This window comes from Bos javanicus, chromosome 6 (assembly GCF_032452875.1).
Source record: "Bos javanicus breed banteng chromosome 6, ARS-OSU_banteng_1.0, whole genome shotgun sequence".
Lineage (NCBI taxonomy): Eukaryota > Metazoa > Chordata > Mammalia > Artiodactyla > Bovidae > Bos > Bos javanicus.
Window position 1 is genome coordinate 114,317,242 of NC_083873.1, and position 21,713 is coordinate 114,338,954.

General features: G+C 54.5%; 1 protein-coding gene across 3 annotated transcripts in view; it reads right to left on the reverse strand.

Moving 5' to 3' along the window:
* AFAP1 (actin filament associated protein 1) overlaps window positions 1–21,713 on the reverse strand; it is a 149,405-nt gene that overhangs the window by 32,807 nt on the left and 94,885 nt on the right. For all 3 annotated transcript variants that reach the window (XM_061420935.1, XM_061420933.1, XM_061420934.1), the window contains exons 7-10: window positions 17,702–17,797; window positions 16,226–16,307; window positions 9,750–9,899; window positions 1,373–1,584 (exon numbers count right to left, since the gene is read on the reverse strand). In XM_061420935.1, the coding sequence (XP_061276919.1) occupies window positions 1,373–1,584; window positions 9,750–9,899; window positions 16,226–16,307; window positions 17,702–17,797 (540 nt within the window). The remainder of the gene's footprint in view (window positions 1–1,372; window positions 1,585–9,749; window positions 9,900–16,225; window positions 16,308–17,701; window positions 17,798–21,713) is intronic.

A 21,713-nucleotide genomic window follows, 5' to 3' on the forward strand; every position in this document is an offset into this window, starting at 1 on the left:
GTTACTTTTCTGAGTGTGCGTGTTTGCTTCCACAGCTAGAACAGGGAAAAACAATGAAACACAACCACCATCTTCCGGGGACATGAGGCTGCACCTGCAGGGCGGGGAGCAGAGACAGACAGGGTCCTGCTCACCCAGCCCCTCCCCGCCCCGCCCCGGGGCCTCCTGTCCCCACCAGGCGTCCAGGCCAGAGGCTCCCTTTCCACCCCTGAACCCAGCGTGCGCCAGCCCACACCTGCCTGCCCTCGCACTCCCGTCAGACCCACTGCCCGGGCTCTCATGGGACACCTGCGTTGCTCTGCACCAAGAGTACAGCTTCCTCATTCACGCTTCCAGCTTTTTTCTACTGCCATCCACCCCGCAGCGTTCAGCTCATATAAATGCTTACCAAGCACACCGACCATAGCCTGGTGCTTGTTTCACAGACAAATAAAGAAGCCGAGAGAGAAAAACAGATTGGGTTGTGATCAGAGTCTGCAACAGAACCAAGACTGGGGCCCAGACACCCCAGCCCCAGCCAGGCCTGCTTCCCTTCTGTGAGGTCAGCCACCACGGCGGGCTTGGACCTTTGACCTGTGACCTCAAACCATCCAAACCATCAGGCGAGGAGCTCGTGGGAGGAAGAACTATGATGTTAATCATTTTTTGCCCTCATGCCCCCAAAAAAAGCAGTCTCTGAAACAAACTCCTGTCTCCTACCAAGACCTTCTAGGTTGGCTAACTGGCCATTTCCTCCACTGGTCAGCATCACTGCAGTCATTTATAATCTGGCTTTGCATCTGATTGGGCTTCCCTGGTGGCTCAGAGGGTAAAGAATCTGTGTGCCAAGCAGGAGACCTGCGTTCGATTCCTTGGTTGGAAGATCCCCTGGAGAAGGGACTGGCAACCCATTCCAGTATTCTTGCCTGGAGAATTCCATTAACAGAGGAGCCTGGACACAGGAGCCTGGCGGACAATGGTCCGTGGAGTTGCAAATAGTTGGACATGACTGAGCAACTAACACACACACTGATTAATTTTGAACACACATTGGCCATTTTACCAAATCCAAAAAATCCTTATTTCTATCGACTGTAGAACATAAATATAGTTACACATACATTGGAAATTCTACACTCTATTTATGTATACATATATGTGTGTACACATATGGATGTACACATATGTATACAGATTTGTGTGTATCTTTGTAGCTTACTCATGTTAATGCTAAATGAAAAAAAAAAAGACAAAGGAAAAAAAGATTTGAATTAATAGAGAAGCAGAAAATAATAATAGACCAGAAACAAAAATTTTAAAATTTAAAAATGAAAGCTTTTAGTGTGAAAAGAAGAAATTATTTTAATTGCCTTTCCCTGCAACTGGTCCCTACCTCCAACACGGCCACCTCCTGGCCGTTGCGAAGTAGCCGGAAGGTCAGGGGGTGCTTGGAGTCCAGGCCCGGGATGACCTCGCAGCCGCGCAGCGGGATGGAGGCAATGTGCGTCTTCAGGTCAGCCCTGTCCTTGTGCAGGATGAGCTTGTTGTCCTTGACTCGGCACCAGCGCTCCCGCCAGCGGCTGTTGGAAAGCACGTTCAGGTAGCCTGCAACCAAGGACATCGGCCATCAGCCCGACAGGAGGGAGGTGCCTGAGGAGGGAAGGAACCAGGGAGCCTGCAAGGAGAGCCACCATCAGTCCCTGGGAGGGAGGCCCCCGAGGAGGGAAGGAACCAGGGAGCCTGCAAAGAGAGCCACCATCAGTCCCTGGGAGGGAGGCCCCCGAGGAGGGAAGGAACCAGGGAGCCTGCAAGGAGAGCGGCTGTCAGCACCCCGGGAGGGAGGTGCCCGAGGAGGGAAGGAACCAGGGAGCCTACAAGGAGAGCCGCCGTCAGCACCCCGGGAGGGAGGCCCCCGAAAAGGGAAGGAACCATGGAGCCTACAAGGAGAGCAGCCGTCAGTCCCTGGGACGGACGTGCCTGAGGCAGCAGTGAGGAGAGAAAAAAACCCGCATGCAGCACACCGCAAGCGCAGGCTGCTGGGACGAGAGGAGCCACCACCACGAGACGACCGCTCCCATCGGCTCTGGGGGCCGGGACAGCTCAGACCTCCCCGGAGCCCGACACTCCGCACTGCATGATGTGGCTGAGCACCAGCTCCCGGATGCCTTCGGGACCCCGGAGCCTGACCAGGTGTGTGACAGCTCGCTGAGGCATTGGTGGGTGGAAGGAGAGAGGGGATAAGGCCACAGAGCTGTCCTCAAAAAGCTGAAGGGGCCTTACCCAGGAAAGTGTCCGGGTTCATTCCAAGTAGCTGCAAAGGACACAGCTAGGGAAAAGCCCCTGGGTGGTGGATTCTGGCTTCCCATGAGGAATGAAACTATCTGCAAAGGGAAGCTTTCAAGGAAACAGGCGGCCTGGGGAGGTGGTGAGCTCCCCACTGCTGGAGGATTCCAGCAAATGACGGCAGGTCTTCAGGACGAGACTCCTGCCCAGAGAACAGACACGCCCTTCCTCGGCCCTCTGATGGGAGGATCTGCTGAGGTCTGAGGGCCTGGGTCTGACGCACGTGGAAACCCGCCATCCACGTCTCTGGGGCTGCCCTGTATCAACGCAGTACGGATGGAATGGGGTGGAATTACAAGAGCTGTCGTCATGTTTTAATCTCCTCAGATACTAGTAACCGATCATTTTCATTTGCCACAAACACACAATGCATTTTTCTACAAGCAGCAAGGAACGAAAAACAGATATCAGCGGGAGGCAGCGACTTCTAACCCATGCACAGGACTGTGCCTGCGAGAGGCAGGCAGCGAGGGGAGCAGCATGCGGAAGGCAGGTCAAGGAGGAAGAAGAGAATCAAGGGTTCCTTAGGTTATCCGGCTGCTCTCTCGACTCATACACACACGTACATACACATGTGCACACATATGTAAACACACACGCACAATCACACACGCACGCAGCTCAAAAGAGAGGGTCCTTCCTTGGTGGCGCAGTGGTTAAGAATCCGCCTGCCAGTGCAGGGGACACAGCTTCATTCCCTGGCCTGGGAAGACCCCACGTGCCCCAGAGCGGCTGAGCCCGTGTGCCATAAACGACCGAGCCTGCGCACCGCAACTACCGAGACCGCGTGCTGCAGCTGCTGAAATCTGAGCGCCCAGAGCCGTGCTCTGCAACGAGAGAAGGTGCTCTCAGGCAACGCTGCCACGAGAAGCCACCTCCACGTGAAGCCACCGGCATGGGAAGCCCCTGCACTGCACGAAGGGCACCCCTGCTCGCGGCAACTGGAGAAAGCCTGCACAAAGCAGTGAAGACCTGGCACAGCCAAGAAACAAATAGACTTTCAATAAATGCATCCTTTCTGACCCCCGCTATTTTTAAACGTCTTCCCGAAGGCAATTTGGACCATGCTTTTTGCTTCTTTTCTCTTCGACACCTTACACCCTTTGTTAGCAACGGATCAACACTATAAAGGCAAAAACCAAAGGAAAATAAAAAACCAAACGCATTTTCAGGGCCCAGAATGGTGCTTCCTATTTTCCATATAAATATTACTATAAATAATTGCTCGGAGAGTTTACTAGGGAGACACTTAACAGTACCTAAAGGTCCACATTCCTGAATGTGATGCCAGTTCTCCCAGTATATTACCCTAAAGGACGCCGGGAACTGAAACCTCAGTTTTGTGACACGAGCTGCCATATCTGCAAAATTACAGAGAAAATGGAGAAGCGAGTCCCAGCTCAAGGGCCTGGGACTCAAAGCCCCCTATATTTTACACACTGAAGAGGCGTGAAGACAGGCTGGGGAAGCCGAGTTCACAAAGGGGAGGAGGGAGGTCATGCCTGATCCTGTTCACGGCCTCCCAGCAAAGACCCACCTGAGGTTCTTCAGAGAGCCAAAGATGGCAGAGAAAGAGCTTCAGTTTTCATCTGGGAAGCAGTATTTGTAAGTGGCCCAGTTCTCACACACATTCTTTTGTAAGCTCTCCTTAAAAACACACAGTCAGACATAATACCCGAACATCCAAGGGGTGGCTATTAGAACTATTTACTGTCTCCCTGATATCACCTGTAAGTCATCAATCACGCTGAAGGCCTGTCTTTGGACTTGTATGAAACAGCTGCCAACTGGATCCACTGTGTGTGCGTTCGGATGTGAATGGATACACAGGATGGCCGACGGACAGCAGGACAGTGTGCATGATTGAGAAGAAATAAGCTGAAGCCTGGGGTGGCTCTCAGCTGCCTGAGCCTGCCTGGGCACACGTTTGCAAGGGCTCTGGGGCGCAGGGCACTGGGGGGCGCAGCCACCCCACCATCCTGGGGCCGGCAGAGTGCAGGCTCACGCGTAGCCAGGGCACGTCCTCACCTGGGCCTTGGGAGGTGCGGGGAGCTCCTCAGGCCTGGAGAAGTGGGGAGCGCAGCAAGCTGAGACTTGGGACGTCTAGGAACCTGATCACAGGAAACCTCAGACGCTACTGTGGGGACCTGGCCTTGACGCAGAAGACGGCGGGGAGGGACGGTGAAGGAAGAGAAGCTAAAAGGTTTCTGGAGGACTTTAGGCACGTCTGGCTTGGCAGGAGCAGTGCCAGGACTCCTCTGGCCTTCCACAGGGCTTAGAATCCTCAGGAGTTTAGAATCACCGCGCGGGCGCACCTGTCCCCAGTGCAGGGCTGGGGAGGTGTGTATTTGTGTGTGCGGGGTGTGTCGCAGCTTCTGAGCATCGCCTGGCCTGCCAAGAGAATGACCCAACCCATGGAGCGGCGAAGGGGCCCGCCTTCCCTGACCGAGTCACCAAATGCTGTGAATTTCTCAACATGCAAGTCACAGGAGGAATGATTACACTGGACAGATTCACACTTTATTTAGAGCGTGACTTCACAGGCAATTACCATATTTTAACGCCTTCCTCATCTTTAGTTACAGTGCCCAAAAGGGAAAAGCGAAATGAGAACCAAAGTGGGAAAGAGGCCTGTCTCTGTAAACAGCAAGCGCCACGGAAACGAGCCCACATCTGGCTCGTGGCCTCCCCGCCAGGCTCACCAGCCACTCCCAAGAGGCAGCCCACATTCCTACTTCCTGGGTGGGGAGAGGCCACGCAGGGACACGGCACGTGGCCCATCTGAGGCCTCTGGAGCCAGAGGGCAGGCCCCGTGTCCCCTAGGAGTCTTCTTTCCACTCCCCCCTCACACACACACACGGGCAGACAGACACACACAGGCAGACAGACACACACACATAGACACACACACCCACCCCCCCCACACACACACAGACAGGCAGACAGACAGACACACACATACACACACACACACGGGCACACAGACACACACACCCATCCCCCCAACACACAGACAGGCAGACAGACACACACACGCACAGACACACACACGGCCAGTCTGTGATGGGATCGCTGCCAACACAGGACCCGTCCACCCCGAGACGGTCAGCGGAGCAGACATCCGCCACCAGGGGGCACCAAGGAGCAGCCAGGGCCGGGCGCAGGCTGGCCTTGGTCACTTCAGTGCCCTGCCGGTAAGACAATGCCAGAATCCTTTGATTTTTCTTGCTTGTTTGTTCCCACTTATCATGTCATGGTGAGAAGTTACTGTATCTGAACAATTTGCAAAGTTCCGTTTGATGTTTTGAGACTGTCTTTGCTCCGAATCCTGAAGAAAGAACTCTTTAAGGCTGCTTATAAGAGCGTGGTGGCGAGCGTGGCGCAGTTTCATGACGGCCTGAGGCTGACCCGACAGGCAGAGCTTCGGGCTCAGGCGGAGGGGGCAGCTGCAGGCACCCGTGCATCCCGCTGTGTGTGGACCAGGAGGATCCTGAGTCCCAGCCGCCGCAGAAGGGCAGGCAGGAGGCCTGGCTGAGGGGCCAGTGTCCACTGCCTCCTCTAGGACGGGGAAGGGTGGTGCTGCCCAGGGGACCTCTGTGCTCTGGGCACACGTCTGTGGGGACTTCCACTGCTCCTCTCATCTCTGCAGGCCTGCATCTGTAACTGGCGGGGGGAACAGGGCAGTCGAGGAGCAACAAGGGCTGCCGGCGGGAGGGTGGAAGGGGAGACCCGACGTCCAGACGCTGCCAACAGCTGACCCTGGCCCCACAGACACTGACGCCAGAACCTTCCCTCCACCCCAAGCGCGTGCCCTCCAGGGGGCACACGGGCCCAAGAGCTCCAGACGCCCCTGACGTGGTGACAGACGCCAAGAATGCCTCCTGCCTCCCTCCCCCTCACCGAATGTCGCCTGATCTTTTGTGCCTGGATTACGATAAAAAGTGAGACGTATAACCTTCCTGCATATCCACCGACAACTCTTGCTGAAAACATCAGAGTCACTGAACATTAGAGTTGGGAGGGGACTGAGAAATAACCAGGAAGTCCCTCCAACTTGTCCAGGCTACCCCACCTCCCGGAAGGCCTCCATCCTGGCACCTGGGGCCCTTCCCTTGCATCAGTCTCTGTTCCTAGTGTAGACACTATCTGCATCAGTCACCTACCTGGCTGACCGTGTCGGCGAGCTTAGGCTTTTTCAGGTGAACGAATGAATAATGGAGACCATGTACTGAGCATAAATTGTGAGGTAGGCAACGTGCCTAATGTTTCATAATTTTACCTTCAATTTTAAGGAAAACAAAGTAATTTTGAGTATGAGCCCATCTCACAGGAAGAGAACCTGAGGCGGGGGGTGGGTGAATTCAACCTGCATCTTCATCTAGTAACTTAGCGGGAAAAGCTGGAAAACCCAACCGAGACGAGATTGTCAGAGGCCCTCAGCTGACTCAGCACAGGACGACGCGATTAGCGTCATTAGTCCAAGGGTTCAAAACCCCCGCTGGGTGGCCTGCAGGGGTCCAGAGGAGGAGAAGGGGGACAGCTGAGAGGCCTGGGGCCTGGCCCAGACAGACAGAAACGGGGTGGAGAAGAAAGAAAGATGCGAAACGCACATCTCCTGGGAACCACAGCTGAGCTTACACAGTGACGACGACGCTGGAACCCTGAGCGCTGGAGACGGGCAAGCAAAGGACACGGCAGTCTTTGCTCAGGGGCCCACGTGCCTGTCTTGGACCAGCTTGGCTGAGTGACTGCTTGTAGAGCAGACCTGGCTGATGCTGGCATAGCGCCCACCGACTGAGGGGGAGGGAGAGCTGGGTGGGTCGGGCAGAGCTGAGGGGCACGGCCAGCCAGGCAGTGTGGACCTGCAGAGCACCCTCTCCTACCCATGGGCATTCCTCTGGTGCACCCAGAGGCCAGGGAAGAGATCTCAATTCAGCTCCCAGTCGCCCCCTCCCTGGGAGTGTCCCCTGTCCCCGGAGCAGCCCCACCCTTCCTGTTGGCAAGGACAGCAGCTTCGCAGTCTCCTCGGGCAGGCTGGGCGGGAGCCTTCATCCAGCGGCTTCTCCTGCCTAAGGGCTTGCAGCTGTTCTAACATCATGGGACACAGTCACTCTCCCCCTTGGTTTCCGTGCAGAGTCCTCTCCTGTGCCCTGGCACAGCCAAGAACTGGATGATCATTTTAAGACCATGTGGACAGAGGGTGTTCCCTTAGTACAGGTGACAGGTGTCCACTCAGAGCCTGGTGGAAACCCACACGGGCTACAGACCCCCACGACTCTGCCTCACTGCGACTGCGCCGTCCAGCACGTGCTCCCCCAGCTGCTAACAGAAGTCACGAAGGTGGCAAGCCCTGGGAGGGACAGGAGGGGCAGGGCAGACCTGGGCTGCAAGACAGGCCCGTGGGCCAGCCCTGTCCTGCCCCCAGCTCCCTGGGTGGCTCAGGACGAGCCCCACAGCCTTCCTCAGCTCAGCGTCCTCCCGCACAGCAAGCGGCCTGGACCTCAAGTGGCCAAGTCCCCTTCCATACAAACGTTTCTCATGAAAGAACCTCTCTTTCCTCCACTGGCCTAGAGCAGTTTTGAGAACAACAACAAAAAAAAACAAAGCTAAACTAGTAATCCCCTTTTGTTGGAGAATTCCCGTTTCCCACCTTAACCCCGAACTCCCATCGTGGCTACAGGGGCCAATGTAAGAGGAAACCAGCCCAGCCGTCAGGGCTGTGAGCTGCTCCAGGAAGGCAGAGGGCATGGCCCTGGCACCAACAATGCCCCCTCCCCACGTCCTTCCACGAGCTCTGCCCGCTGGCTTAGCTTCTACAGGGCGGCTGTGCTCCGTGCAAAGAACGTGGGTCAGTGCGCTCGCTTCTGTGACCCGACTGTCTGACGAAGGCCAAGCTCAGGACCTCTGTATGCACGGCGCTTCCAGACCCCTGGTCTCCTTTTGACGTCACCACCTCCCCTCCCAGATCAACCCATGAGTGGCCACTTCACGGGGGCCTCCCCGAGATGACGCCTCCACCCCGTGAGGCCCCACCACTGCCTGCCCGCTGTCTTCCACTCCACACGCACTTCTGCACAACGGCCCAGGGGGTTCCTGTGTATCACGACTTCTCAGGACCATGCCTGTGAAAGCCAGGGGGAAGTTGTGAACCCACCCTGCCCTCCCCTCGGGAGGCACCCCCACCCCAAGTCTACCTGCCCCGCGCTCCACAATCGACCCTTCCTCCCAACCAACACGGCTCCAGGCTCGCACCGCCCTCTCAGCACAAGCCACGCCCTAGGATGGGATATCAGCTGAATAAACTCATCTTTGTGTGGGGGGGGCCCAACTTGGGCACCAATGGGCAGCATCTAAGAGCTGTTTATCTCCTGGCATCCCCAAATAACCCGACACCTGGCCAGAAGAGAGGCTCAGCCAGAGTGGGAGAGAGGGGTGGAACACGGAGCACGCACACAGGCGTCGAGGCGCTGGCCCTGACGGACAGCAGCCCATGAGCCGCGGCCACTGAAAAGCACAGCCCACTCCCCATTTTCTTAAAGAGCGAATGTCCACCTTTCAGACTCTGAAGACTTTCCACTTAGAAGAGTCGCCTAACTCTCGGGAGTGTGGTTGCCTAGGAAACACCACACAGACAGTCCCACTTCTGCAGGGAGATGGTCCCTGACATCGCCCCATCCAGGCCACGTCCCCACCAGACTCTCCCGTGGCTGACCTGGTTCCCCCTTGGGTTTGTGACCACAAGCCAGCCGTCACACACTCGTCTCTGACTCCTTGCTTCAGGCCAGCCCTCTGCCACTAGACCAGATGTGGTTTTCTCTGCAGATTCCTCTCCCGTGCCCTGGCCCAGCCGAGCAGGGGCAGTAGGGGAGTCTCAGCCATCACCACCACCTCCCTGGTGCTTCCCCGGCCTCGCCAACAAGGGCTGCCCAGAGACCTCTTACTGGACCAAGACCGGTGAGGGGAGCGGGGGTCAGCCAGCCCGACTGAGTCTGAGGCGCAGAGTGTTCCTTGACAGCTGAGCTGCAGGACTTCAGGCTAAGTGGGAGCTGCTGGGGATTGTGTAAACGCGCTTACACACCTGACACACCTCTGCTGGCCAACCGGACACATACACGTTTCCCTCTAAAGCTGCTTAAAAGGAATTTGGGAGAGCCTCGTGGGATCAAACAGAGACTCTGTTTTTCACCTTGAGAGAACCTCAGAGGTCATCTCAAACCCTTGCAAGGGCGTCATTAATAAGCAGTGTAAAAAAAAAATGAATTAAAAAAAAAAACAGCAGTGAAAGTGTAATCCGTTCCCTCAGCTTAACCGATTACAATCCCAACCAACGAGACTCAGACGAACGCAATACAGAGGTCGCCCGCAGATGGTTTCTGTGCTCAGGGAAGGGGCAGATCTGGTAATACGGCCCCCCGCCCCCGTCTCACCACACGTCGGCACGTCTTCCTCTGCCGAGGAGGTCTGCTCGTCCGTCGACGGCTTTTTCTTTCCCAAACCAATGATCTTGGTGATTTTTTTCCCAGTGACTTTAGACACAGTTCCCTTGGCCTCTGATTTGGAACTTTTTTTCCTCTTAACTGTGAAGAAAAAAGATAATGACAAAAAGGCATGTTTCAATGGTAGACTTTAATGGGGAAAAAAAAAACGTCAAAATAAAGCATGCATTGTGGCCAACTTTCTTTCCCCGAATTTTCACTCATCGAGTACCTGCTTTGTGTCTGTGATTCTAGAGTCTAGAGAACACAGCACAAACAGGAGCTCCCAGGAAGCTCGTATTCTAGAGGGGGCTGAGCACGCACACATGAGCTCACACACACGTGCACACACCCACACGCACCCCTGGGGGAGGCTTCACAACGGCAAGGCCTCTGTAGACCTGAGGCAGGGTTACACAGCAGAGGGACCGAGCAGTCAGGAGCTAAACACAAGGCTGCATCTGTGCAGAAACCCCGGGCAGAGGCGTCCAGGCGGGAAGAGCATCAGCTCTCGCAGAGCCTGTGACGCCGGAAGGAACAGAAGGCAGGCTGGACACCCATATCCTGGGCGGCATAGGGCGTGGCCCAGCAGGTGGAGGGGGCGGTCCTCGGGGAGCCTCAGCCAGCCCCTCGCCGACCTGTTGGGCTCGCATCCCAGCCCCAGCCCCGTGGGTTCTGTCTGGCCGGCAGGGCTCAGTTGTACGCATAAAACTCATGACTGTTTTGCACAAAGATGACCTCTGGCTTCCCCTGGAAAACTGGAAGATCCAGCCACTCTGAACCCACAGTTTGGTAAGTGATGGCGGGTAGGGGCAGGGCCCGAGACCCAGTGGCCGTGCGTGAGGACCGACGTGCCTGGCTGACCACAGCCCTGGGCCCCCCAGCAGACTGAGCGCCGGCCGCCGGCTGCTTTCCCGTGCCTGACCCGTGCTGGCCATCTGCTCTCTCCAGCCCCTGCGGGCTTGGTCCACAACCTCCAACAGAATCACAGGGTGGGGACCAGGTGCAGACCGGGGTGGACAAAGAGGATCCTTCAGGACCGACAGCACCTCTGGGAAGTGAGCCGTCACCGGGGGCTATTCCGTGTCTGACCCTGGAGCCGAGGGCCTCGCGGGACACCGAGCCTCCAGGCGGGTCAGGTACAGCCTCGCTCAGTGTGGATGAGCTGGGAGGGCCCCAAAGGCCCCAGGGCATCAAGGCCAGACGCCATCACTGACTCCCGAGACCCCTCCCAACAGCCCCTTCCCAGGCCTCTCCAGGAGGACCCCTCATCTCGCTATCTGTAACCCAGAGGGCGGCACAGACCCTTTGAAAAGGCAACGCAAGTCAAGCATTCCTTCAGCGCCCCTCTGCCCACAGAGACGGAGCACACACAACCACACGGGATCCGCAGAGAAAGAGGACTCGGATGTGAGACCATAAGCCGTCGGCCTGATTACGACACCCGCCCTCTGAAAGTGGAGGCACTCACTACTTCCTTCCCCACGCCGGCCGCTCAGTGAGGCCGAGGGTCCCCCTTCTAGGTTCCACCCTGCCCCCCACCCCACGTGTGGAACGGCTAGGCCCAGCCTCCTCGGGGCTCCGTGTCCCTTTTCCCCTCTCCCCGCCCTGACTCAGGGAGGTCCCTGAGGTCAGTCCCTGTGCTTTAACCCTGATTTCTTCTCCAGGAAGAAGGGACAGTTAACAGCGTCTGAGGCCAGGAGGAGTTACAATGTAGTTGAGTAAGAAGCCACACTACAGCATGAACGGCAGATGGACGATGGTGGCGTCTCCCACGTCTCACACATGGGAAGCCCTAAGCCCCGTACAGCTGTGTTTGGATACAGGCCCCTCAGGAAGCACTGATGGTTAGGTGAGGTCTAAGGGTGGGGCCCTGGTCCGACAGGATTGGCATCCTTGTGGGATGGGGGGCAAGGCCACTTGAGGACCCAGTGAGGGGATGGCCATCTACAAGTCAGCAAGGGGGCCACGACCAGCAGCCAACACCGGCAGCCACGACGGCACCTAGATCCTGAGCTTCTGGCCTCCAGGACTGTGAGAAACACATCTCTGTCGTTTAAGCCGCACAACCTGTGGCATCTCATTACAGCAGGCAGCCTGGGCTAAGACAAGCACATCTGTGCTATCTCACACAGACCAGGTCATGTTAGAAACACGGAACACAGGGTGGTCACTCTGACCCCTCCTTACGCTCTCCCACCACACGCAACCCCCTGAAAATAAAGCACCAGGAACCTGCTTCCATCTCCCGATCTGAAGGCACAGCCCCTCCCCAGCTGCCGTCAGACATGGAATCCCTGGTTGGAATGCCCAAACCACTGATTTCAGTTCTTCCAAACCAAAGTGAAAGCAGCAGTGGGTGACCCTTCTTCGTGGTTTCTCAAGAGCGTCGAGACAATCTCTGACCAGAGTCCCACTCAAGCTAAGCTTTGAGAAGGTCCTCTCAACGAGGGTGCTCTGTGCTCAGATGGCTCCTTCTGCAAAGCTCAGGAGCGTGAATCAGTCATTCCCTGCTAGGTGATGCGTGAGAAAGCTGAATCATCAGACTGACTTGCAATCTGATGAGGATTTGCTACTGTTGGGAAAGCTCTTGCTGGACTCGACTACAAAAAAAGACGTTAGCAAGGACCTTTAATTCTCTGAAAGCCCATGGATTGATTTTTTTGTTTGTTTTTGTTTTTGCAAAAGCAGAAGGGAGGCCATCCTTGGAAGAAAAAGCCAAAGCTGTAGGAATGGGAGAATATGTTGATAGAACAAGAATATGTGGATGGTATTCACATAGTAGAGTTAAAAAGAAAAACCTAACGACTCAGAACTCTCCACTCAGACCTTGTGGAGCAGAGACAGTCCAGGCAGCGGCACTGTGAAGCTGGGGAAGGGCACGGGGAGGGGTGGTGACGCAGCGTTTTACAGCCGTAAGTGTCACAAGCCCGGGCGGGTCTCTGGTCCCTGTACCAGTGAGAGTCTAGGCGTCTGACATTTGGTCAGGCGGGAGGAATGGGGACATGGGGCCAATGCCATCAGACTATTCACCTGCTTTACCACTGATGCCACTGGGGGCTTGCCAGGTGGCGCTAGTGGTAAAGAACCCACCTCCCAGTGCAGGAGACTTAAGAGATGTGGGTTCGATCCCTGGGTTGGGAAGATCCCCTAAGGAGGGCATGGCAATCCACTCCAGTATTCCTGCCTGGAGAATTCCATGGACAGAAGAGCCTGGTGGGCTACAGTCCATGGGGTCACAGAGAGTTGGACATGACTGAAGCGACTTAGCACTTGCTAAGTCCACCAACAGACTCGTTAGCCCGTGATTAAATGGTAAACGCGTGCAGGGCTAGTTAGGGACAACTGTCGCTCCCACACAGATCAGCCCCAGGGACTCAATTCTCTTTTCTCACATCAGCTGCAGTATCAGTAGCAACTCTACTAATTTATCCAAAATCACACTGCACTGGTTCATTACATGCCAGGGCCTAACACCTGGAAAGAAGAAGCCAGAGTTTAGAGTCAATCCCTATGGCTCTGGTCACAGAGTCTGGCTTGTGTCCGTGTTCAGCTGAGAGTCTAACATTCCGGGGAAGCTGCAGGAGTTCGGGATTTCCTCCACACAGCCAGCAGAGAAATCTGTCTGAGCTGATACATGGCTGGGATCAAAGGGGCTTTATTGGAATTTCTCAAGTGCAAATTGGCCAAGAGTGTGCAGCAAGGATAAAAGCTTGGGGAGCAGGTCAGGATGTCCTTAAGCTATTAGCTTCCTTCAGCGGTTATCCACTGGGGGTCTGACTGTATGCAAAGTTCCATGCCAGGCAGAAGTGTCTGAACCAAGGTCACCTTGACAGAGCAGAGAAGGCTGGTCCTGTTAAAAGGAAACGAGACCGTCAGATGCAGACACAGGCACTGATCTGTATGTCCAGACATACAATACCATTCTGCAGAACCTAATTTCAGGCAGGGACACTAGGGGAGGAAATGGCAAACAAGGAAAGAGACCAGCCACAGCAGTGCCCACTGAGCCTCGGCGTCTGAACAGGAACCCTGAGATTGCACGCTGTCCAATTTCAGGGCAGAACTTAAAGACAGCTTTCCTGGCTCTGATGACACATAATGTGCCCTGTGAAGACAGAGATGATACCTTCCACCGAACAACTTCCGACGCAAAGAACTAAAATTACACACAGAAACAACAGAGTTAGAAAATCTCGTGGGCCGAGGCAGAGATCATGACCCTTTGGGGTAAACCGTGACGTATCAAAACAGCCCAGACGATCTGGGCTCCAAGACTCTTAATGGGGGGGACTGCTCTTCCGTTTGCGGCGACTTCCTTTCTGAGCCAGGAGACGTCTGTGCCCCAGTCCCCTGCCCCGGTGACAGAGTGTGGTGAGCCGGGCGGGCAGAGCCGCTCACCTGGGGAGCAGAGACAGGGCTGGCTGTGCACAGGGAAGACCCCCCCCCACCACAAGCCCAGCTCTTCCTCTCAGCCCACACAGTGCGAAGGAGACCAGAAGTCAACCCGCAGACTGGGGTGAGACGTGTGCAAAGGATGTCTGAGAGAGGATTTGTGTTCAGAATAGATAAAGAAGTCTCAGAAGTCAGTATGAACCAAAAATCTAATAAGAATACAGATAAAGGTTTTAATAGATATTTCCCTAAGGATGATGACTCTTCAGAGTCCCTTGGACAGCAAGGAGATCAAACCAGTTAGTCCTAAAGGAAATCAACCCTGAATATTCACTGGAAGGACTGATGTCGAAGACGAAGCTCTAGTACTATGGTCACCTGAGGCGAAGAGCTGGCTTACAGGAAAAGACCCTGATGCTGGGAAAGAGTGAGGGCAGGAGGAGAAGGGGGCGACAGAGGATGAGATGGCTGGACGATAGCACTGACTCAATGGACATGAGTTTGAGCAAGCTCCAGGAGACAGTGATGGACAGGGAAGCCTGACGTGCTGCAGTCCATGGGGTTGCAAAGAGTGGGACACGACTGAGCGACTGAGCAACAACAGCTAAAGACAATACACAGTTGGCAAAAAAGTATTAAAAAATGTTCAACATTGTTGGTCACAGGAAAATGCATTCTAAAGGCACAATTACACAGCACTTATTAAAATGGCCAAAAAGAACAAAACAAAGATGGCAACAGAAGGCTGGTGAGGAGGCATGAGTGCCAGCGGCTGCAGAGCCCCACCCGAGGCATCAGCCTAGAGAAGTGAAGACCTTACATGCTCACACAAAAGCCTGCCGTGCATGTCTGCAACAGCCTCACTCATAAACCGCTCACACCCGGAAACCACTCTGCTATTCTCCAGTCGGGAAGTGCATACCTAACTGGCCCATCTATACTGGAATCCTCTCAGCCTAGAAAAAGAACGGACGACTGACTCAGCTCGTGGATCCGCCCCAATCGCAATACCCGGAGTGAGAAGCCAGACCCAGAAGGCTGCACCCCATACGATTCCGCTTCCCGGACAGCAAACAGGTCAGTGGTTGCCAGGGAACATCTTGGGGGTGACAGCAGTGTTCTGCATCTTGATTGCGATGCAGGTTACATGTATGTGTCTGTCATATGCCAAAAAGGCTGAATATGACAATGTGTAACTTACACCTTTATAAAGTTGACTTTAGGGAAAAAATAAAAATCAGTATTTGTACCCCCATTCCCACAGCAGCATTACTGACAATAGCCCAAAGGTGGAAGCCACCCAAATGTCCATCGGTGAATGAATGGAGAAGGAGACGTGATCCACCCACACAAGGGAATTCTGTCCAACCTTAACAAGGAAGGGAGTCCTGCGCCTGCCGCAACGGGGATGAGCCCTGAAGACGCCATGCCACGCGAAATTACCAGCCACAAAAGGACAGACGCTAGACTATTCCACTTACATGAGGTTCCCCCGCTCCCCAACCACGTCTCCCAGCGAGATGCTGGCACCCCGCCCCTGATGCACATCTGTCCCAGGGATAAATCAGGTGAGGAAGTAGCCTGCTGTGGGTCATGCAGTAAAACGGGAGGCCCAGGGAGCTCCCTGGCTTCCCAGTGGTTAGAACGCAGGTGCTTTTACTGCCAGGGGCCAGGTTCAGTCTCGGTTCAGATGGGAACTGAGAGCCCATAAGCCAGGCGGCACAGCGCCCACCCCCAACCCCAGAAAAAGAGATACAATACAATAAATTCACGCAGGGAACACACCCAGACAAAAAGAGAATGCCCAGACCAAGGTTTGGTGGCATTAAAATGAAGACCCGGAGAGACAGTGCTAACCAAAGGGAGCCCTCTGGATTTCTGTCTGTGTAGCACGGGACGATGACACTTGCATCACTAAATTACTGAGGACATTTTCTACATAATAAGGATTTACAGACCTGGTCGTCATGTTTCTGTTTTGGAGTTGGGTTTTTTTTTTTGGTTTATATATTTTTGGCATGAGCAGAACTCACCTTGTTCTTTTCCATTACACATAGCAATTCCATTTTCTGCAACACCCTCACCATCTGAACTTGGTCTCTCTGAAGACAGTTTCTGTGAGGATAAAAAGATTAAGTTACCTTACCATGGCCACACTGACCAAGTGATGTATCGTGGATCAGCCAAATGTTATCTCAAAAATGAAAGAAAATGTGGGCCACGTTCCAATAATCTGGAGATGGTTAGGGCTCAGCTATAACATAAGACGATCTGGTTGGTTTGCCACAAAAGCTTTAAAAACATCAAGAACAAAGGAAAAACTCACTGAGCTTACACTAATACATGCTACATCACTTTTTCCGGCAAATAATTTTGAAAAAATATTAGGAGTACATTAACTATTTCCCTCACCAAGACACACCATCCTAACCTGGCTCCATAATCATCTGAGCCAGTTGCTCACAATGAGTCTCTCATTTGCGTGTAGAATTTTATTTTATATTTAAATTATATTTTATAATACATATAAAATATATGTATATACACACACACAGACTCTTTCGTTCTGTTTCTCTAGAGAGCCCTGGCTACAAGAGTAGACAGAAAGGAACTGTCCATGGGTGGGGCAGGGGTCAACAGGGAGGGCTCAGGACGCTCCTGGGAGACAGGCCACCAACAGGACCCCACGGGGCAGGAAGCTGGGGCTCGCCGCGGAAACGGGGTCTCTGCACATACGGGCAAACTGTGGCCATCAGGTGACCACCGTACCAGCGCTTCAGCTTTCGCATCAGTCCTTCCAACGAATATTCAGGGTTGATTTCCTTTAGGACTGACTGGCGTGGTCTCCTTGCTGTCCAAGGGACCCTGAAGGGTCATCATCCTTAGGGAAACATCTATTAAAACCTTTATCTGTATTCTTATTGGATTTTTGGTTCATACTGACTTCTGAGACTTCTTTATCTGTTCTGAACGCAAGTCCTCTCTCAGATGTCTTTTGCACATGTCTTACCCCAGTCTGTGGGTTGACTTCTGGTTTCCTTCGCACTGTGTGGGCTGAGAGGAAGAGCTGGGATTGTGGGTGGTGGGGATGATGTCAGAACACCATCAGGGAAAGACAGCAGGCGTATCGGGTTGTAACCTGTCTGTGGGGAATAAGCCTCTGGGAAGGGACACTCGGGAAGCACCTGCCGTATTCCAGAAGAACACAGAGCTGCCCGCTGATCGCACGCTGCTGTGTTACAGGCAGTGGCCTGTGACACCTTCACACTCCTTTCCTGCATCTACAGCTGGAGAGGATGAAGACCACGTGGTCAGTGGAGCAGCTGACCTAGGCTTCCTACCCGGCAGGCAGAGGCACAGCCAGGGGTGCATTGTTTTTTTGTTTTTTTTTTTTTTTTCTTTTTGTTTTTCAACTAGAAATGCTGAAATTCTCAGAGGTGCTGTTAAGACTTTCAGGAAGCCCTAAATCAGCCACAAGGTTAATTCCTGGAAAGCAGCACGCCCCTTACCTTCTCCAGCTCCACCTTGTGCACCGGCGAGCTCGGCGGGGGAGGGCACTCCGGCTCGGCGGGCCCGCTGCAGCCGCTGTAGATCTCTCTGACCACCTGTGGCAAGTGCAGAATGGCAGAGATGCTCACACGAGGGTCGAAGCGGAGGCGAGAGGTGCGGCGGGAAAACCCGAGGGTCGGTGCCATCTGGAGTTAAGTCTCGGGAGGCCAGGCATAAATTTGTTCATTCTCTCACTTATTCATTCTGTCCATGGAGATTCTCCAGGCAAGAATACTGGAGGGGGTTGCCATTTCCTTCTCCTTTGGATCTTCCCCACCCGTGGATTGAACCCAGGTCTCCTGCATTGGCAGGCAGATTCTTTATCGACTGAGTCACCAGGGAAGCCCCACACATTCACTTATCATTTGCCAAATGTCTAGACCATCCTGAAAACAACAGAGGTTCTGGGATACAGAAGGGAATGATGTACAGGAGAGTCCTGCCCTCATGGGGCTTCCACTCCAGTAAAAGTTAGATATCACAGCAAACTATGAGTATCGCCCAAAAAGTGAAGGTGATGTAAGACAGTCACCAATGCTACGAAGAATAGAAAAGGGTCTTTAACAGGAAGGGGCGGCTGAGTCAGATGAAGGGAGGCCTTCCTAGGATGACATGTGAGATGCAAGCTGAGCTAAAAGGCCAGAGGACGTGGCCACGGGAAGAACCGGTAGAAAAGGCTCCAGGCAGCGGGAACGAGGTGCAAAGTGTAGACGTGAAGAGTTTACGGAAAACCCAGAGTGCCGTGTGGGGAGACGGGCCAGGAGAGGCCAGCGGGACCCCGGGAGACATTGCTGAGGCTGGTGCTCACGGCTCTAGAGGGGGCACATCTGGGGTGGGGCGGGGGGAGATAAAGCAGGGCAGAGATTCAGGGAAGACACACGGTCAGTACACAGGATGGAGCCAAAGAAGGGGAGTGGCTACAAGAGTCCAGCTGCAGTGGACACGGAAGCCGGAAGCCAACCAGGACAGCACACTTTCCAGGAGCAGGGAGCAGGAGGAAGGAAGGAAGGAAGCTGAGCAGGATGGCCCAGCAAAAGCTGCCTGGAGGAGGAGTGTCTGTAAGAGAGGCGGAGAGACTGCGGGCGGGCATGGCTAGAGGGGACCCCTGAGGAGGGGCTCTGCAGAGCCAGGGGGCGGCTGGGGTCTGGAGAAGCAGGGAAGATAAGCACTAAGAGTCTGAGAAGGCGCCTGCGGACCCATCTGCGAGGCAAGCACAGCAGGAGTGGCCAAGTCACACCCTCTATGACCTCAGGGTCCTCACTAGCAAACGAAGGTCTGTCAACAGGACCTATCTTGTATTTGCAGTTGAATTAAGAGCCAATGTGACCCTGTATGCAAAATGCCTCAGGCAGCACCTGCGTGTGTACCAACATAAGGAAGACACGGTGGCTGCGGGTGACCGCCGTCCTCACTGCCACACCCGTACCGTTCACACTGAGCGCTCCAGAAGGGCTCCCAGCTCATACCCTCAGGTGTGAGGACCACCGTGTGGCACCTACTGCTGACCACAGCCACCCCGCAGCCACCCCTGTCCCGTCCGTCCTCCCTAAGCTCCTGCAAGGTGCTCTGATCACCGAGGACATGCAAGAAACCAGACAGACAAGCTCCTGGCCTGGTGCAACGTGCACGCCTGTGAATGAGGAGCTAGCAGGCAGAGCTTTCAAAATGTCTACTATTCTTTTTGGAACTAAGACGCAACCTGAGTTCAACCCAAGTGCCTTCTGAGCAAAAAAAAAGAAAAACAGCAATGCCAGACTCCCAGCTATCTGTATAGGAACTCTGCAACAGGGTCCCAGCAGACACATTCAGATTCCCTCGACTTGCTCTGGGGTTGGGACTGGAGCCAGCAGCTGAGGGGAGGCTGGGACAGCGTCTCCAGCCATCCCGCCGCTCAGCTGCTTTACGAAAAAGCAATGGGGGTGAAATCCGCACCAGAGACTAAAACAGGAAAAAAGAAAGAGAAGAACCCAGAGAGCTCGCCGCTGTTGTTTCCTCGCGGAGTCTCACGTGTGAAAGCCGGCACAGGCGCACCAGGCAGGGGCCTTGCCCCTCCTGAACGTCTCCCGCGGAAGGCTCCCTCAGTTTGGCTGTTTCGTGCTCTTTTGCTATCTTTGCGCTGAGTCTTTAGTCCCCCACCTCCTTGCTTATCACGCCTTCAGCTGACAAGGAACAAGCTCTCTTGATCTAAGGGTGAGACTTTTTCTTTCCTCTGGAGAAAGACGACCTGTCTTGTCCTTATGGTTGGATTAAGAGAAAATGTGACCCTGGGTGCTCAGCCAGCGCCTGCACGCGTATTCACCCACACTAAGACGTGACCGCGCTCACCAACGCCAGCATCGCTGCGGCAACGGAAAACTCCTGGGCTCCTGTCCGACAGGAGCTAGGGCTGAATCCCAGCCCAGCCCCACCCCCAGTGGGCTCCAGACGCAGAGCAGAGCCTCCTGTGAGCCTTACCCCCCACCTAGAATGTGGGCAAAGCGACGGCCACCACACAGCTCAGCGACACAGCCGGCGTGCGCTCTTCCTCCATCCGAGTGGTACAGACGTGAACGCGTGTCCATTTGTACACACACCCTGAGGGTCTTGAGGGACTCAGTTCACACTAAAAGGCTAAACTCCACAAAGCATAACCTGTAGAAATCTATCCCTGGCAAAAGGTTTTATGCAAAACACAACTGTCTTTTTTTCTTTCTTTTTCTTCCAAAGGTGGAGGATGAACACAGCTCCAGTTAGACCTCAGGGGTCTCCCAGGGAGGTGTGCTCCCCTCTTGGCTGAACAGGACTCACCCTTCCAGGGCGGCCTGGTTCCCACGTGACCAGGAAGCCTGTTCAGACCCTCCTGCATGGGACGCAGTGCAGCTGTCCCTCCCCGGGCATGGGCGGCCCTGTGCTAAGCTCAGGGCCCGGGCACGGGCATCCTGGGACGCAGTGCAGCTGTCCCTCCCCGGGCACAGGCGGCCCGTGCTACGCTCAGGGCCCGTTCACGGGCATCGTGAACCCGCTGGTCTGCTTCCTCTATTAAAGCTGGGCTCATTTTCAAAGAAGGGGCTCCGCCTCACTCAGGTTGGCTTTCCCAATGCCTCGTGTGTAACAGCAACTAAAAAAAAGAGTTTGTTGAGAGGGAAAAAAAAGAGAAGGGAATGAAGAGATAAACCGGACTTGAAGTTCTCTATGAGAAAAAAAAGGTGTGAATGAAAAACAGAAGGCAAGAGACTAGACCATCACAGGAGGTAAGTAAAGCCTCATGACAGTTTTCCCGGTCCTCCATGCAGATTCCTAAAATCCTCAGGCAGCTGGGAAGTCTTTTTAAAAACAAAAAAGAGACAGAGAGAGCGCGCATCAACTAGAAGCCACGCCTGCATCGCCAACACCGCAGCGTCGCTGACTCCCTTCCACTCTCTCCTCGTCCCTGGCCGTCCCCTCCGCTCACCCCTGTCCCATTACCAGGCCCTGTTTCTCCATCAAACAGAGGTCTGAGGAGCCGAGGGGTCTCTGGACCCCTGCAGCCAGGGGCAGTTGCTGAGCCATCGAAGGTAACTCACGGGAGCCTCGCCTGATGAAGCCAGCCCAGAATCTGCGCGCTCACAATACCGCACAGACCAACCGCACCTCTTCTCCTGCCTTCAGTTCCCCTTCCTGAACGTGAACTGTCCCCGCAGAGGGAGCAGATGGAGGCAGCTGTGGTAGGCCAGAGGGGTCCCGGCACCTGGGGCTGCGTGGGATTACCTGTGGCCTCTCAGCATCGCGAAAGTATTTAACAATAGGAATTATTCATGACTACCCTCCCAGGCACAGAGGAAGACACTGCGGAAAAGATCCACGGGCAGAAGCTGGTCTTTATTTCCACAGATTTCATCAAACCGTTGGATTCTTTCAGGTTATAGCTTCATGGAACTTTCTGCTCTGATTGCTATGTACTGCCATGCTGCCCTCGCAGAGTTAATTCAGAAGTTCTAAATAAAGGGTTTATTG